General features: G+C 38.0%; 1 protein-coding gene across 3 annotated transcripts; it reads left to right on the top strand.

Moving 5' to 3' along the window:
* The first annotated feature begins 391 nt into the window (after nucleotides 1–391).
* On the top strand, nucleotides 392–19180 carry LOC116301663 (desert hedgehog protein A). 3 transcript variants are annotated; one of them, XM_031710754.2, is made up of 4 exons: nucleotides 392–493; nucleotides 14286–14701; nucleotides 15120–15399; nucleotides 15883–19180. In XM_031710754.2, the coding sequence occupies exons 2-4, from the start codon at nucleotides 14354–14356 to the stop codon at nucleotides 16527–16529; spliced, it is 1275 nt and encodes a 424-aa protein (XP_031566614.1). In that variant the 5' UTR covers nucleotides 392–493; nucleotides 14286–14353; the 3' UTR covers nucleotides 16530–19180. The 3 variants fall into 3 exon arrangements, with proteins under 3 accessions (XP_031566614.1, XP_031566613.1, XP_031566615.1); XM_031710753.2 differs by lacking the exon at nucleotides 392–493 and adding an exon at nucleotides 1798–2107; XM_031710755.2 differs by lacking the exon at nucleotides 392–493 and adding an exon at nucleotides 12303–12436.
* Nucleotides 19181–19258: the final 78 nt, after the last annotated feature.

Raw genomic sequence — 19258 nt, 5'->3', positions numbered from 1 at the left:
GCGCCAAAAATCATAATCTAAACGACACGTTCAGTAATCCTATTACTGTCGTAATTACAGCAAACTAGATTCAATAAGAAAAAATCGTTATATAGATCTCGAGATTAAAGCTGTCTCATTTGCCAAGGTTATGCTCGTGTTCTTGTTAACCAAAATCTATAGTTCAACTTCTAATTGGTGTGTTGCTTAGTCTGAAAATCGGAGTTATCATCTTATCACCTTCATGAATAAGGCAATACTCATGCTATGTTATCTCTTTAGCCCTTTGAAAACGGTTTGAATCAAAGACTTCTTAGTAGAAGGAGTCAGAACTCTTGGAGCCAGCTAATGGAGGGCTGACGAGGTTTAGATAGAGAAGCACCGAGATATATTGTGTTGTCTTTTGCTTTGGAAAACGAGCTAAGAGGATAACTTACGTACTGATTTTCTAGCCTCAGTTGCTGTACCGTGGTTGCTGTGAAAAGGCGAATGAAAACTCTTGGCTGTTTTTAAGGTGAGTTTGCACACTAAATAAATGGCGCTTATCTGTCGTATCAGAGTAGTAAACCATTTTTCTGGTAACCTTATAAAAAGAATCATGCATCGTGTAGTAACTGATCGAGGTCGCAAAAGGAAATATTGCAAAAAGCTAAGCTTCGTATGTAGTGTTCTTGGTGTAGTATTTGTATGAATGTTGACTGGGAGCAAAAAAAGGGAGAATGAAGAAAGAAAGAAAGAAAAGCGACAGTAGCAGTAGCAGTAGCAGTAGCAGTAGCAGTAGCAGTAGCAGTAGCAGTAGCAGTAGCAGTAGCAGTAACAGTAGCAGTAGCAGTAGCAGTAGCAGTAGCAGTAGCAGTAGCAGTAGCAGTAGCAGTAGCAGTAGCAGTAGCAGTAGCAGTAGCAGTAGCAGTAGCAGTAGCAGTAGCAGGAGTGCATGGTAGTAGCTGTAGTAAGAAGTAGCACTAGCAGTAGAAGTAGCAGTAACAGTATTATTATAGCAGTATGCAGCAGCACTAAGCAGCCGCAGCAGCAGTAGTAGTAGTAGTAGTAGTAGTAGTAGTAGTAGTAGTAGTATATAGTTGTAGTATTACAAACTAGTTTTTTCACCAATATATCACCCAGCTAAGTTTAAAACAGGGTGTGGTGCATATCAACTAGAGAAAATCAAGGATTGTAAAAGTGTAAAACACCAGGAATAGTTTTATATTCATGGACATTGGCAACAACGCAAACAAGAGATAGACATCCCCAAACAGTTTGTATAGTTCCTGTTTAAATCACAAAAATGACGCTGATTGGTGCTTAGTATCGACGCTCTAACCAATTAAGCCCGACTTCTCTAATATCCCACATGACGGCATAAGTGTAACAAAGATCCTTCAAATTAGTCTAGTTCAATGACGTTATCTTATTTTTTTTTCGAAGAAATTTTAATTTTAATTTGCTCTTTAAAGAAGCAAAGCTGCAACCAGGATTTGGAGCCTAAGGGGTTTGTGATAAGTCCAGTGCTTCCATTCATGAATTAAACAAAACGGTTTCCTATAGGAGACAACAAAGCCTTAGGGTCGAGGGCTCAGTGTTTCTAATTGAACAAAAACCGGCAATTAAAGTTTTGCCCTTGTAATCTTCGGACTACGAGCCCAAAATCTCAGAAGTGCGTTGTGCAGCTATCATATTAAGAGAGCACATTATCAGAACGGAAAAATGTGTGCTGATAACCGCCATGACCTGCCAATTAAAGAAATCTTCAAACTTGTCATATAAATCCTCCATCAGACTCGATGCTAACCAAGAGGCCTTTTTTGGAAACCACTCATATGTAGTTGGTCGGTACTAATGTGTATGGAGATCGACCTGACTGCGTTCTTTTTCATGTCTCGAGGCAAATTACGATAAAAAAAGCGGGTGGAACTCAGAGTTCTCTAACCAGTATTTAAGCCGCGTCTCATATGCTCAGTCTTAGTAGAAGTATCAGATGAACTAAACGTGTGTGCCGGGGAAATGTATCGCCGAAAAAGGCGTGCAGCATTCATCATTCTCTGCTTAGTTTTCAAAAGATCTGCCAACAGGATAGACACGCGCCATTAAAGCTTCATTCCACTTAACACCGAATCATCTTTACATTCAGGTAAATACATTATTATCATTTATTTTGATTTAGAATATTCTCCTTAGCAATCCTAAGATGTCAGTATGGGCTGCTAATATATTTTTGAAGTTCTATCGAGCCCAGGAATACCTCAACGCACAAGAGATGGGCTGATAGCCTTGAGACACTCCGAACTAAACCTCGTCAATTCGTTGCGCAGATCTGTAGTAGGCTTTCTACGAGTTTTAGCCCGTTTGTTTTTGAAGTTAAATCCAAGTAATCAGCGCATAGTTACTGTTCAAACCTATTGTACATAACTCAGACCGGATGCATATCACATAAAACAATTTTCACTTTGTTCATAACCTATACAATTGTTACTTTTAACAAATTCAAAACAGACTCAAAAGAAAATCGCAGAGATCAGTACTAAAACATAAGACGATTCACTTAAGCGAGAGAAAAAAAAGTCAGAGATTTCACGGTTTAGTCCTCGGTGTTATCATAAAAGCCACATCTCTCTCACGTATTTAGCGAGAATGTGAAATTTCGTCCCAAATTGGAAAAAAGTTCATCGATCATCCTTAATTATCATTGACCGCTGGTTCAGATGTACTTGCGGCGAGCGCAGTTCGATCGCGGCTACTTTGAGGTTGTGCAAAAATAAACTCCAAGTTCAGAGATGTTAACCCGGGTGTCATATAATAATACGAACGCGAAAACATGCACACTCGAGAGAAATTGAAGAAATTACTTTGTTTGCGCGCGATTTGAAGCGCGGATGAAAATCGAAACTCCAAATAAAATATAAAGAATTTCGACGCACGTTTTAAATCTAACTAGAAAAGAGATCCCGTTCTGTGTTCATGCGCAGAGTGGCTTGTTGTTTATATAATCACAACCATTCCCTAGGCCTGCATTACCGATAAGGATTTCCATATCCATCAACATCTTCGACACTAAAGTTTGTATCAAATTGTTGCCATTTAATCATCCAGAGAATCAGTCGTTCTTCTTTAATTTTTAGCAAAGTTGATATCCGTCAATATAGACAGCGTTTCAATAGCAAAAAACTTTTGTCCGTTTGCATGCATTTTCAAGAATGGTTTGAAGATTGCTTATGGCTCAAGTCAGTGTACAAAAGCTCAGTTTCAGAATGTGCATGGGAAAAATAGGTTACGGAATAATGTTAAGTGTCTCCAGACGCATCCCTATATCACCGGCTTTTCGCGCAGTCTTTCTTCCTGATACTCGAAAGAAACGCGTTTGAGGTTTTTGGACGCTTTGTAGTTATTCGAAAGTCTCTTGCAAAACGTAAAGGAATTTCAAGAAATTGTTAGTGTTTAAAAGTGCTCACTTATAATAAAAGAGAGTTTGGTGCCTCAGAAATGATAGAAATCGATTCTCAAGCTAAGATTTCTTGTTGCTCACAAGAAGAATGTCGGCAATTTTATACATGTTAGTCGTAGTTAATGGGCGATATCTGTAAGCTAATAAGCTCATTTTTAAGCCGTTTAGAGAGGTAACTGAGCTTATTTCGGAATTTGAGAATGAAGTTATTCTTTGGTCGAGAGATTCCAATCGTTGTCTCAAAACTGGCGCGTGTATGATCGGAAATAAATTTGAAGCACTTAAACTACTCTATCGTCGACACTTTATCAGCTCTAAACAATAAAGGCAACAAACTTAAAGACCTGGAACTGAAGGTCGTTTAGAGACCTCTATTTCGTTCTTCCATTGCTCAATAGGAAACGGACGGAAAAAGGGGTCAAAAGTGGATCGGTTTATACATTATTGCACGTCGAAGTACTGTAGAAAAACTCACTTTTATTAAAAATATTTTCGATGGGACATCATTATGATTTCACGAGTGATTCCGTATAGCTTTTCGCCACTGCTCTCAATGAACACATATTTCGATCAGTTTAGAACAATCTTTAGCTAATACCATTTATGTTTTTAATGAAAAACATTTCTAACCCGGAACTTTACTTGGAAGACCAATGCCAAGGTTGCTTACCATTTTCCCAGAAAAACCGGAAATTCCGGTTGGAAAATAAATGGTATGTATCATTCCAATAGAAAAGTTATGGAAAACTCGGTCTTCCGATTGGGTAATACGTTTTTCCCGCTCTTTTCGGTTCGTAGACGCGTGTACCATTTTTCGCATCTCACTGAAGTTTCCCGCTCTTTTCTTTCCATTAGCGAATGAATGTCCAACCGGATGGATTAGTTTAAATGGTAAGCACCATTAGTCTTGGGTAGCTCTAAATACGAAACATTAGTTAGATTCTATCCCACGAAGATCATAATTGTCTCATTTAAGGTTGATCTCCTTCATAGGTCGACAAAATATTGGGACTCTTTTGGAATCTTTGTGTAGTTGACAATTTACCGATGTTTGGCATGGTGGTATGTTGCGAGGCAGGGTGCACGAACTAATGAATTGAACACATTTTACTTTGGAAAACTTCTGAAAAAAGTTCTGTGTCTTAAAGCAAGTTTCCTCAAGAGACAAATTTTTGCAACCATTCATTGAGTTTCCCTGAAACTGACAAATATTCAAATTGATAAGATTTATTTTAAAAATATGTGTCGCTTAAACTGAAGCTTATCATAGAATTCGCAAAATCCGGCTGACTAGATTTTGCATTGGATGTTTCCAGAAGTTCACTTACTAGATCAAGCCGAAGTGTCTAGTCGGCCGTGGCATGGTTGAGTGAACGCGGATGATCCTGCCATCCGACCACCTCACCTATTATATATTGCCTGACCCTTCCATAACATCTTGGTCAGTCGTGGCCGGTCTTGAAAGGTCGACCGATGATCATAATCCTTCGACCACCTGATCTTTTTATCATATCGTCTGATCTCTTCATGATATGGTGGTCGGTGGTGCTGAGAGAATCGTGAGATATATGTGGGAATGTCACCTCAGGCCTTATCACAACGCTATAATCCGATGTCTCGTTATATGAAACGTTCGCTTTACCCTAATTTACGTCCGTTTTCACTTCGCCTTTTTTGCAGCAAATTTTACGGCATTTCGTTGTCACTTATCTAAGTTTTTTTCTTCTAAAAATCGTGCTCATTTGCCTAGTAAATTGTCTTTATTTTGATTTGTTTTTAAGTTGTCTATTTTTACTCTGAAGATAGATAGGTGGCCGTGATGGGGTCGTTTCTCGCCCGTAGTGTTTCGGTCAGGCGTAGGTAAATAGTATCTAAACGAAAGGCGTATTTTCGTATTTTTTTATCTCGTTATCAGGAATATATATGATTTGAATCGTTATTCCTCTTCTCTAGTATTCCTTCACTGCATCGAACTTATCGTTCGATTAGAAATCATTCCGATGTATGAAACTACTAACTATACGTACCAAGCCCGCCATAACTTGCGTGTATCATCTAATACAATCCATACTAAACACACATCTGTATTATATCTGTAAGTCCTGTCAAATGCTCGATCTCCAAATATTTTTTACGATAATTCCTTTATCTTTTTCTGGAAGAACTGTGCGTTTCACTTTATCCAACTCGAGAGGATGAATTCGCACATAGCTTCACTAAACATTGTTTTTTTAAAAACACTTAGTATTAACAAAAAAATATTTATCGTAGTTCATATCATAAACAAAGTAGTGCGATAACCCAGGACACATAACTTAATCAGGGTGTTTAACTTGATAAGTCTGTTAAACGCTGACTTAGATGGCAATCGCATTCAACCAGAGTGAAACGTTTTTCCGCCAGAGGAGAGCCGCAAATGTACCTAGCCAATAATGAACTCATTTGCAAATTAAATTTTATTAGCATTTTTCGGCTTCACTCATTTTTGGGCTGGGTTGTCTTGCGAATTTATCACAGAAAACAACTTTTCTTTTATCCGAAAAACGAACAACGACACAGTTTCTAAATTCTATGTGAGCTACAATGCTTTTTTTCCTTTTTGAGCGAGTACTTAATTAATGCGTCTGCTGCTTTAAGTTTTATACAGGCAAAATTGTTGCAAAATAAAGATCGTTGTGAAAGAAAAAAACACACAATAAAATAAATAAATAATTAAAAAGGTCTTCGAAATTTCTTTGAAGATGCTAGCAAAACTTCACTTTATTTTAATGGAATTTTAATTGGTTAATGTTATCCGACCCGCCAGCACTAATTACACTATTTACGAGTTGTCTGCGTTCTGCTTGGAATGCTCAGTTCAATCCAATGAATTAGATTTTATAATGCCGACATTCAGAACTAAACTTTTGCGATCTGTGATTCATTAAAATAAATGAGAAGGGGTATAATGAAGGTATTAAATCACATAACCGAAGCAGATGACGAAGCTAGGAAGGAAAATAATATGTAGTTGCAAGCGCGTTGTGAATTTTCTCGAAAAACCATGGTAGTTTATATATATACATATCCCTTTTTATTGTATATAAACGTAATTCAGCCTATGGCTGCGATGTTTTATCTATCTAGTTGATGTTCAGCGTTTCTGCTTTCAATCCGGAAATAGCCATTATTCTTTTAAGCTTAAAAGACGGCTATTGTGCAAATCATTTTCCGCTTTAGCTAACCAGACACGTGTACTCTCCACACTCAAAGTGTTAAGTTGAAATTATTAATAATAATATTGGTAATAACAGTTACATATTTTATTATTATTATTATTATTATTATTATTATTTTGCTTGTATAAAAAATCTCCGTCTTAATTCGATAGTTTTTAAAACTTTTTCTATTCGCGCCTTGACGCACAGAACGGCATCCACGTGACCCGATCGACTCATGTCAAGTGTTGGAGCGTAGTTTGAACTTTTTAGATTCTCTTCATTGACCATTGACATCATTAGTGTAAAAATGGCACAAAAGGCATCATCTTAAAAAACCCTATATTACGTTCTTGTGTATTTTTGTCTAAACTGACTGAGCCGTCTTCGAAATGCGTTCTGTGAAAGCTTAGGACTGAGCTGTGCATTGTTGATACCAAGATTTACTACTTTCGGCGCGAACTTCAGTTTTATCGGACGGGTGATCAAAGTCAGGGCACGGCGCTAACTCACAGAAACGACCTCTGAGCTGATTTAAGTTAGGGCACGGCTAACTTAGCCTGCGTGCAGCCGGCCTCTAATTGACTGCACGCAGGCTAGGCTAACTCACAGATTGAATTGTTAGGAAGAGACTTACCTAAATCTACTCGCATAGTGCGCGATGCCATAACGTATTTTCCCAAGCAACAGACCTTTGACTTTGGGCGTAAATTTTCCCCTGATTTCCGCAAATCGTCTGTAACAATTATCTTTTCAAAGATAACCCGCGTACAAGGAACATTAAGAGAATTGCTAACATGAGGCAAGGTATTCCCTGGTACTATTTCTTCCTTCCTTCCTTCCTTCCTTCCTTCCTTCCTTCCTTCCTTCCTTCCTTCCTTCTTCTTTCTTTCTTTCTTTCTTTCTTTCTTTCTTTCTTTCTTTCTTTCTTTCTTTCTTTCTTTCTTTCATCCTAGCCGTATTGTATTCCCATTACAGACCACGTGTCATTTTCATGATGAGTTTGTTTGCTTGAGTTATATCCATATGTATTCACGTGTCTTCTCATGCTTAAACATGACCATCACTATCCTCATTATCATCACTATTATCACTACCGTCATCCTTGCCATTACTTCCGTTACTCTCAATCCCACCAGTAATTATTCATTGCCTCGTGCATGGTTTTAGTAAACTGGCCATAAAAAATGCGTAATTATTGATCGTTTCCACAATGATTTATACTCTGATAAAAGAATACAAATTCCAAACAAGTTTAAAGGAGTAAGGTGTGTTTGCTTGAACGAGCTAAGTCGCTTTAACACTATCTTATTACAAGTGCAAATGAGGCTAATCCAGGATAAAAAAATATCTTGGCTAAGGGATCGTTACTGTACGAAAAGACTTTTAGTAACTCTGACCTGTGTTAGCTAGCTAGACATGTATGTAGGTCAAGACCAGCAGACTAAAGAGTTTTCTGAATTATCCAAGGATGAATTTGCAAGGACTACCATTTACCTTGAGTTTATAGTTGTTTTATGGACGGTTGCCTTGTCTTTGATATCTATTCGCCTTAATGGACTACTTCGAGAATACAGTGGCCATCTTGCCAGGGGGCGAAACAAAACAAAGATGACGTAAAAAATATAGAGTTTCATGTATTTGTCTTTCTTTTATGGGTAAAGGTGATCAATGTGCTGTCTTAATTCATCTTTTGTGGTAAGCTGTCAATATCAATTGACATCATTACCGCAACAAAGCTTTATTTGTCCCCTGGACACCCCATAATACCTTGCGATCCAAGATGGCCGCCGCATCGTCAAAGTAGTCCATTCCGCCTGCATAGGGTGGGTCTCAGGTTCGATTCCTGGTATCACATGTCAGTAGAGTCTGTTAGGTCTCTCCCTTGACCCTTGATACAAGGGTTTTTGTAAGTTTACCGAATGGAACTGAGTTCTAGAAAAGCTTGACGTGTTTGTCTTACTTTAGACAAATTGCTCATGTAAAATGCCCGGCAGTTTTTAATTTTCATTTCTCAACTAAAACGGATTGCATTCGATTGAAAGTTACAAAACAAACAAACAAACAAACAAACAAACAAACAAACAAACAAACAAAAACAAAAACAAAAACAAAAACAAACAAAAACAAAAACAAAAACAAAAACAAAAACAAAAACAAAAAAACAACAGCAACAACAAAAACAAAAACAAAAACAAAAACAAAAACAAAAACAAAAACAAAACAAAACAAAACAAAACAAACAAACAAAAAAACAAAAACAAAAAACAAAAAAAGAAAAAAAAGAAAAAAGAAAAAAAGAAAAAAGAAAAAAAGAAAAAGAAAAAAGAAAAAAAGAAAAAGAAAAAAGAAAAAAAGAAAAAGAAAAAAGAAAAAAGAAAAAAAGAAAAAGAAAAAAGAAAAAAAGAAAAAGAAAAAAGAAAAAAAAAACTTGTGACGTTTTTTTCCAATAGACATAAGTTTCAGGTCACCCATCCAGGTACTACCTTCGCTCAACCGGACTTGACTCAGTATCACTGAAGTCCACGTTTTTTCCACTGGACCACGGTTACAGATGAATCTGTATAACAATGGGCGTGAAAACAATGCACCGAATAGACTAGACTTTTTAACAGTATTTTTTCAACCGATTCCGTGCGTGGCAGAGATGCAAGGGATTAGCCGATATGGTCTGGGGGCCGGCTGGTCTCTCCCCTGATGCTTCGCCTAGAACATTTCCTTGCGTAATTCGTACACCCAAGGGCAGAAGGATTTAATCGCCGTCAGGTCCGAAGTCCATACGCCGCCTCAGCTCTGCGGATGTCTCGGGGGTATGGCACAATTGAATCGATTTTTTTTTTTTAATTTCAGCCTGCGGGTTCGAACCCCATCGTATCCATATAAGTTTTTCTGATTTTTTAAAATGCATATTAATATCAATTTCGCAATATTTTTTTTAGTAAGAGTGACTGCCTAATTCTTTTTTTTTTTTTTTTTTTTTTTTCTTTATATACAGCATTAACAGTTAAGTAAACAATAACGATGGGAAAATCCAGTGTTCGTTCCTGATTTGCAAATGATGCCTCCTGGGAAACGTTTACTAACTATTTTCTCTCTATATATTGCTATTATTTCTGTTTATATGGTCTACTGCATGTTTACCCAAAGGGGCCATCATTTCCCAGTCCCCCCGCACAATAAGTACCCAAATCCTGCCTCTTATAGAAAAAAAGCAAAAAAGAAAAAGGTAAAAACTAAAAATACTATTTAGGGCATTTAATCTGTGATGATAAGCAATTTAAAGTACCACGAAGTTATTTTGTGCCGAAAGACAAACACGTCAAATTGAAATTATTAAAGAAGAATGGCCTAAAAGACGAGATGCGCGAAGTGGATGCGCAGTAGCAAAGGTCCAGAACTACCTTAAATCGACTAGAATTCGTAATAAGTTGAGAATCGTGTTTTTGAAAATTATAATTAAGGTGAAAGTCAGTTCCAATCGGCTAACAGCTCGCCCAGTTTATCGATTAACATGCAACAAATCGTTTCATGTTCGCAGCAGCTCGTTTAATGCAGCAATTACTCGTGCGTTTCTTAATATTTGCAGCATTTGTCCCCCATATTGCCCTATAACCCATGCAGCCAGCTTAGAGCTTTGTTAAATTCAGAACTTCGAAATCACGGAAATATGAATTAATTACAGATCTAGAGAAGGATGTTTAGGACACTGATTTTATGCCGTATTTTGCACCTTTGCAGTACATTATATTATATCTTGAAACTTAGTTTAAAGTCCAATCAAGTGAAGAGAAAGGCATTATTTAGGAGCTCTGCTTTTCATTTTAAGGTTATTGAGGTGATTAACACCATATATACTTAAGCATAGATGGGTACCTTTCAATTTATCACATGCGGCACCAATAAGACTGATCTAGGATTGTCTCTCATAATCCAGGGTCTTCATCCTTGTCTTAGAATCAAAGTTTATCAAGTCAAGTTATTCTAGATTACGAAGCGGAAACGAACAGTTATTCTGGATAAAGAGGTCGTTAATCTAATATAAAGTACATCAAATCCCCAACAGGAATGTACAAGTTGAATAGAGGTTCTTTATCGACTTAGCGAAAAGCTGAGCTAAACAGGGTGTGAACAAGTTTAATAAATTTTCTTAATTCCAGATTAGTCGATCAGCAGTCACGGTGGTTCACTGTTTCATCCTCCATCGTTTTTTCGCAATGCTTGTCTTAGTTTAGCCTAAAAAATGGATGAAATAGATCTTCCTTTTCCCCGTGGTTATAGTGTAGCCATCTATATACGGTATTGCATGGATCGCGTGCGTGAAACACATTCCTACAATACTTGATGTCGGCTATACGAGATTTGAATCTTTATGGCCAAAGATTCAGGGGTCAGTTATGCCGGCTTTGGTGGCCTAGTGGCAGCAGATCCAAGGGTGGTCCCGTGGGTTCCATGGAACAACCCTTTTGTCAGATCTTGTTCTTTACGCTCAGTAGAGTGAAATTGGAACCCCCTTTTGTACCAATCCTACCAGCTTTCTCGGCGTGGCGGCCATGTTGGAACCTCCATCTTTAAAATCCTTGATCCGGCACTTTAACCAGCTATGTGCCCGGTGTTTGGTGTTTATCTGTTTATCTGTTTACCTTCTCATTGCTGCTGCGACCGGAGAGGTGTTGTCTGGGACAAGAAATTTTTATCTCAAAATTTTGATTTTTTCAATTAAGCTTATCCCGGCCTTAGTAAAGTACTTTAACTTCATTATCGGATAAAAATGAGTGCCAGAAATAACGAGATGGTCTTCCTGTGGTGACATTGACCGTCAAAACAGCCGGTTGATTAGATTTGATCAGCCAAATGAACAACATGATGGATTGAATGGGATGATATACGCCTGGCGTTTTTATCTACCAAAATAACAGTTACCAGGGTCGAACACACGGCAGGAGGGATGATGAAAAAAATTATACAACGGAATAAAAGTGCTGTCTATATGCAAAAAAGTTCGGTATGTATTGTAACTGTGCCGGTTGTATTGATTTCTGGTAGCTGATCAACTCTAATTTATATGCGACAGGGAGTGCCCGTCAGAAGCTTGTTTCATAGGAATACAGCCTTCTAAAAACGTGAAAATGCAGCCAGCTTATTAATAGAAAGAACAAAGCAAATTTAGCGAGATATTTTTCTTATGTTTGGCATTAAAAGCTTTAAAGTAGTCATCTCTGTTGATAGTAAGTTTTAGTCGTCGTTTGTTGTATTATAGACAACGGTTTCTAACACTAAGCCAAGAGCGCTTTATTTTTTGATTATTTATATCAATCTAAAAAACAAACAGTGAGTTGTCAGATTTGATTATGATACAAGCGTTTGATTAATGTTTTTGAATTAACTGCCTCGCTAGCTTGGAACTCCCATTTTTTATTTTTGGTCGCTATCTTTTCGACTCTTTAGAGAAATGAGGTAAGGAGCAGACCTCAGAAAGGAAACTTAGAGGATGGTTTTTGAGTCCTAATCTTTCCAAATGGTTTTTAGCAGTCGGTAACAGAGTGTATATACAATTAGAAATCAGAAAAAGGTCTCCACAGGTGCCGCAGTTGGTCGCCTATTTGCGCGGGAACACGCTGGGAGAAAGAATCAATTAACGTCAGTTTTTTAGACTAGTTTCATCTACCATGTTGATTGTTTCTGTTGTGTCGTCTGTGTGGCTTACTATTTAGCTCAAATACCGTTTGTGAACACTGATTCAACTAATCCAAGGGATTGGCGAAAGAAGGTTTTCACTTGGGGTACTCAACCTCTTTCAAAGGACACTCTTTTGACACCTTCAGTAAGTGGAACTTAAAAATGTGTGCAAAGAAATTGCTTTACTCATAAACATTTACATATATACAATAATTGCACACTCAAGTATAGTAGTGCCAGATACGTATATCATTTCAAATCATTAGCAATGATGTTAAGCTTAAATTTAGCGCGCTGGCATTAATACTTTCACTAAATCCGGCGTGGGAAGTATGCTTCATAGTAATATGTGAACTTCTATAAACGTTATGTAAACAAACACGTTTCCTTAAAGCATTTTGAGCTTGCGTAGGTTGAAAAGATCCATTTTCAAATCATATTTATCTATCAGATTCTTAATCTAAGCTCTTTTATACTTATTTACTCTGAAGTTATCATGACTCATTTACTCTGGAGATAAGGTGGTTTAAACCTTTAAGTTGTAAGAGTAGATTCTGTAGACCGTAGAGTATTTTTTCTTGAATACATGTGTGAATCTAAGCTTTCCTAAATGCCTTGATATTAAAGTGTAAAGGGGCCAAAAACCGACCAAAATACTTTATAATTTGTATGAAACAGTAGCAAGTAAGTTAGAAAAAGTGGGGTCTTGTCACGGATAGGGTCATGGGATAGCTCGAAATCTTGAATAAACTTAAAAAGAGCAGAGCAGAATATGAATTTGATTATAAATACGTTTGGAAAAATTTTCTGGTCTAGTTACTGGATCTAGCATCAGATCAGTGCATCAGTGAAAGAGGGAAAAACAAAAAGAGCTATGATAGAGAATGAAAAAATAAATGCTTCTAGTCGTGAAGTCAAACCACTTCAGTGGGGGTGAGTGTATATACGACATACAACAATAGTGAACGAAAATCACATTTTGTTCTTTTAAATCATTTGGCCTGTCTTTGGTTCAAAAGAGTTAAGGTTACTTCAGGAAGTTGAGACAAAAACGTACAATGTATACTTCCTTAAGTTTGAAAACCAAGGGACTTCCTTTAAGAGGTGTCTTGTCGGCTTAGTAAACCACCACGCGATGTCCTTAAACCTTTCCTAATTAAATCTAGGAGAATCAGAACAGATTTTGTATTATGTAATGAAATATAATTAATTGAAATAGTCGATTAAATTTAAACTCGATCTGCAATAAGTTATCCGTACCCTAACTTAGATCAGCCCATAATTTTTTCAAGGTTCGATCTGTGAGTTAGCCGTGCCCTGAATTTTCTGGGCTGATCTATTAGATCAGCCCAGAGGTTGTTTCAGGGTTTGATCTGCGAGCATTCTTTGTCTAGATTGAGGAATTAATGCGGGATCTTCAGCTGATCCCAGTTTTAAATGTCACTTGCTATTTCTCTTGTACAGTAACTGTGTATCGATAAACTCGGAGAAAGATAAGCTGTTATATTATTTAATTTCGCGTTGTAGCATTATGAAGTCTATGAATGGACGTTAGTTACTAATTAATACTTCATTGTGAAAAGTGTATGTTACTTCTCAGTGCCAAAAACGACTTTTTACTAAAAGGTTATGTGATCGATCACATTACCCAAATATCAAGCTTTTTCTTTCGTGGTTAAAATGTCTCAAAAACAGCAGTTCCAAAATTACCTTTCAAATGCATACAATCAAACACCAATAAAGGTCAGGCAGTATGGTTTGAATTAAGTTTGCCTGAGCGGTGTCTCTCTGTAAAAGATCGGCGCCTTCGCCGCCATCATCGTTGTTTATCCATCCAACATGGATGGATTTTTGACTTGTCGGCTAAATTTGAACTTATGACAAATCCAGATAAGAAAAAAATCGAATGTTCTATTGTTTTATTTAATAGTGTATGGTATATAGATGCCAAGGGGTTAATTGTTTGGTAAACGTTATCTTATCCGCTTTTACAGGGTTCAGCTCACGATCATATCCAAAACTGTGACACCAAGATTTTCCAGCACAAATTTCGTATCATTCCATGGAATATTTTAACAGACAGAAAATGTGGGGGAAAAGAAAGAACAGCACTATCCGAGCCCTCAGGAATATTAGAATAGGTCTGCTTTTGCTGTTTCTTCTTGTTCATGGCGGAGGAACGTGTGGGCCCGGTACGACGAACAAGGTACGACCCATAGGAAGGAAGGTCGGGATGAAACAAACTCAAAGATTACCAGATGCGGAAGAATCGTCAGCTGCTGCAAGTGGTTCTTCTGAAGGCCCTGTAAGAAGAGGTTCTCCGAAGTACAAGGCTTTGAAAGTGGAAATTAATACAGACGTTATTTTTAAAGAAGATGGGGAAACGAACGATAATAAAAGAATGACTCCGGTATGTTGCTATCATCCATCCATGCATCCATCCATGCATCCATCCATGCATCCATCCATGCATGCATCCATGCATGCATCCATCCATGCATCCATCCATCCATGCATCCATCCATCCATCCATCCATGCATCCATCCATCCATGCATGCATGCATGGATGGATGCATGCATGCATCCATGCATCCATGCATCCATGCATCCATGCATGCATGCATGCATGCATGCATGCATGCATCCATCCATGCATCCATCCATGCATCCATCCATGCATCCATGCATGCATGCATGCATGCATGCATCCATCCATCCATCCATCCATCCATCCATCCATCCATCCATCCGTCTATCCAGCCAGCCATCCATCCATCCATCCATTACCTCCCCTACTGACAACTTCCTTCTTCTATTCTTTTCATAGCGTTGCGCGGAGAAGTTGAAAAACCTGATTCGTGGGGTCATAAGACAATGGGACGGTAGGGTCAAAGTTAGAGTGATAAAGGCGTACTATGCTGGCAAAGAGAAGAGAAAAAGGAGACACCCTCTTACTCTACATTATGAAGGACGAGCCATAGACATTCAAACATCAGACTTGGACCAAAAGAAGTACCCGATACTTGGACGTCTTGCAGTTAATGCCGGGTTTGACTGGGTTTCATACTCAAGTAAAAACTACATTCATGCGTCCGTGAGAGCAATTGGTATGACCTTGAAAGCAGGCTTATTAAATTATCTAGAATAGTGTAGTATATAGTTTATGCAAGGGGGAGGGGGGTTAGGATTAGGAAAGCCTTAGATACGATGTTGTTATTCACACCGGCCGTGCCCTGACTCAGATCAGCCCAGAGGTTGTATAAGGGTTCAATCCGTGAGTTTGCCATGCCCTGACTTTCGGATCAATCCAAAGGTTGTTTTTCAATTTAGCTGTAAGTTAGCCGTGCCCGGACTTTGATCAGCCCAGAGGTTGTTTAAGGGTTCAATCCGTGAGTTTGTCATGCCCTGACTTTCGGATCAACCCAAAGGTTGTTTCAGGGTTCAATCTAGCTGTAAGTTAGTTGTAAGTTGACCGGACTTTGTTCAGCCTAGAGAGGGATTCGGGATTTGATAAAATATAAAATGAGGGGATTTTTCTAGACCTATATACATTTTACTATGATTCATTAAATATTTTCCTTTTTGAACAGGACCTGACTTGGAAACCAAACCAGCCCAAACCGGATGCTTCCATTCCAATTCTTCAGTCCGGTTACAGAGTGGAATGACAGTCTTGATGAAGGACTTAAAGATAGGAGATCGGGTGGCGACCTTAGATGATCATGGAAAAATCACCTACAATCCAGTGATTATGTTTTTCCACCGAAATCTAAACCTACGAAGCAAGTATTTGATCATCAGTACCCTGAACCACAACGACAAAAAACTCGTAATCACACCGACCCATTTGATCTATAGATTAAACCAACAAACACAGCAGGCAAGTGTGGTATATGCTAACCAATTAGCAGTTGGAGACTACATATATATACGGAATACCTCACACCCTCATGATCACAGCGTCGGTATGCGACGAATAACTTCTATAAGCGCGAGTGAATTATCAGGAGTATTTGCACCCCTCACTGAAACTGGCAACATCCTTGTGGAGGATATAGTCGTGTCATGCTATGCTGTTTTTCCTAGTGAAACCATTTCGCACTGGACAATGTTCCCCGTGCGATTTCTGGCGAGAATTTTCCCAAACTTTTTCAACACAGAAGACGAAATACCTTGGTATCCGAGAATGCTATTCCAGTTTTATTCGAATGTGCGAAAATGGATTGGGAATCCATAGAAAATAATCTTCACAATTCTATTGTTTAACAACGAGGAATTGAAGAACTTATCACCATGCTTAGACCATGCATCGATAAACAAGAATGAGAGCCGAACACTTCTGTGGTTAAATGGCTTGAATATTTCGGAAGTTATCAAAGACTCAGTCGCAGCGGTGGGTAAGTCTACTATTAGTCAATTATGAATAAATCAGACAACAAAAATCAAATTAAAACGCCATTACAGGTAACTGTGTGTTCTGCCAATTCCACGTGACTCCTGAGACGTGTTAATCGAACTGATTAGGTTTAACACATTGAGATAGATATAATTAGCTCAATTATGGCAAATTAGCTGGAAACATGCCGTGATACCTTAAACACAAGCTGGGAGCAAGCTGTGATAATGAAAATGGTGATCAAATACAACGTGCAGAGAACACTGACCCAATCAGCCTTGATTCTGGGAACCCTTTTGTACTGTCTTAAAGCTAGAGATCCAGGTGATCATTCGACTTGAGACCGTATCAGGTACACGTGGCCGTCGTCTTTGAAGTGGTCTGTCTTCGCCGCCTGGGTGCCTCAAAAATACAATAGGATATTAGCTAAAACAAATAATCAATATTAACGAGGGTTTCGGGCTAGGAGTAAGGGAAAATGATGCTGCATTGATGTACAAAGACAAGTGAAGGTCAACGAAACATCTCTATTTCAAAACTACGAATCGGATTTGTAGCAAGCGAAAGATAGAAACCATTGGATCAAATATTTGTAAATATTAATGTACATAATAAATAATATCTTAATATACTTATAGAGATATAATCAATTTACGAAATATACTTATGTATCCATAAGGATAGTCCACAGTAATGGCTTTTGCCACACATCTATGTTAAAATATATAGCGGCACTATTTTGTTAGTGTCTTTGTAGGCTAGCTCACAGGCTGCAATTCACTGCGCATGCGTGGCATCCAGATTACTTAGAATCTAAGCTACTTGAAATCTAGGCACGCAATGCATTGTTTGTCACCGCGAAAATTTACTAGTATTTTCTTTCATCTCTTTTCAAAACGAAACATGTTCCACCAACAACAACAGGAAAAATACAAATCAAAAAGATATTTGGTAAATGATCTTTCCGCGGAAGTTTTATTTTCTTTATTTTTGAGTAAAAGGTGTTGTTTGTCGAGCTGAAAACCTGGAACTAGGAAAGATTGAGCTACGAACAAAATGCTCGCTGATTGGCTAATTCGTTCTGGATTCGACCGAACAGTTGCGCGGAGATTCATCGACGGCATAACGTATCGGAGAACAATCTCATCCTCAGAAACTTGGTCAACACACCAAGAGTAACGCAGGTTCTGAGAATGAAATTGGTGTCGCAGATTTTAGAACCCCTGCAATGAGTTCCGAGAGGAATTGTTCTGGGGGACCAAACAATAGATTTTTTTGCCAAGAAAAGACGGCCTATTATTTGTCCCCAAAACAATTCCTCTAGGAAAGGGGTGTATTGTCTCGTTGTAGAGAAAGTTTGAACACCCCCAAAATTGCCCTGGATGCATGGTTGTTGTGCGCAGAAGTTGCTTCGTGTGTAGTGTACTAAAGAAAAAAAAAACTGCGACAGACATTATTTACAGGCTTTGACTTTTTAGTGAGTTAAAAAGCATAGTTATTTGGTGCAGCTGAAGCTCAACTGTTACTAATTAAAAATGTTTTTACTTCAAGATTTATTTTCTCCGAATGTTTTGTGCCCACTGTAAAAGACAGAGGCTGAAGCTCAATGGCGCATTGTTTTTACCACGATTATTACACTAATACAAGCGATACAGACCGTCATAGCGAGGCATAAGGCGGTTTCATTGTCGACAAAGAATATTATTTATTGTAAATATGAATTCATTTACTAAATCTTTTAAATGTGAGCATTATAGAATCTCTAGCCGAAAGTAGATACAAAGCTGACAGTTGATAAAAATGGGTAAATTCACCTTACACAGAGTCCCGAGAGGAATTGTTTTGGGGGACAAAACAATGGATTTTTTTACATAAGCAAAGAGGGCCTATTTCATTGTTCCCCAGAACAATTTCTCTTGGAAAGCAATGCAGGGGGTATATAAAGCTGTCAAACATCAGAGAAATCACGAGAAAGGTTTACTAGGTCTAGACAAGGTACGTTTCTATCTGAAAGGTTAGTATTACGATGTTCCTCGATAGGTTTCTCGACCAATAGCCGGGGTTACGAAGCAAATGCACAAAATTATTTTTGAATTCTTTTTTTGGTTTTTGTGAAACTGAACGTATTAAAACTACGATATAATTGTGTAATAAAGAGAAAAACAGCTGAGAAATAAGTAATATAATGCAATGAATATGGCCATGAATTTATTTGGTACTGGATCTAACGTGATTGAATCCAGTGCAAAGAGAAAACGTATGCAAAATGTGGAAATTGACGACGCACACTTCGGTACCATAGTAACTAGCCTTGTGGAACTTCTTACCGGGAAAGCCTAACAGATGTATAGATGTTAATGTAGAAATTAAGGGATAAAACTATTGATAGAGATATTGGTCACATACGTTACTGTAAATGTGGATTTGTCTTGACAAGGGTGATTTTGACCACCTGAATAATATTATGCATTAAAGATTCAGAGATCAGTGTATGTTTTTAGTTTTTTGATCAAATGGGCGACTTTGACTAACAGGTCACGTGACCCTACCCCCTTAAATCGAGCAGTTTT

Source organism: Actinia tenebrosa, unplaced genomic scaffold (assembly GCF_029948245.1).
Source record: "Actinia tenebrosa isolate PJP-AT-01 unplaced genomic scaffold, QUT_ActTen_1.0 PGA_scaffold1__47_contigs__length_23844297, whole genome shotgun sequence".
In the NCBI taxonomy this organism is placed as follows: Eukaryota; Metazoa; Cnidaria; class Anthozoa; order Actiniaria; family Actiniidae; genus Actinia; species Actinia tenebrosa.
The sequence above is the reverse complement of the archived record's forward strand: the minus strand, read 5'-3'. Positions and strand labels throughout refer to the sequence as shown.

Excerpts from the sequence above, each read along its gene's own strand:
- LOC116301663 (XM_031710754.2), top strand. The coding sequence starts at position 14,354 with ATGGAATATTTTAACAGACAGAAAATGTGGGGGAAAAGAAAGAACAGC. Across the intron at positions 14,702-15,119 it reads ATAATAAAAGAATGACTCCG|CGTTGCGCGGAGAAGTTGAA; the intron begins GTATGTTGCTAT and ends TTCTTTTCATAG. Across the intron at positions 15,400-15,882 it reads TGCGTCCGTGAGAGCAATTG|GACCTGACTTGGAAACCAAA; the intron begins GTATGACCTTGA and ends CTTTTTGAACAG.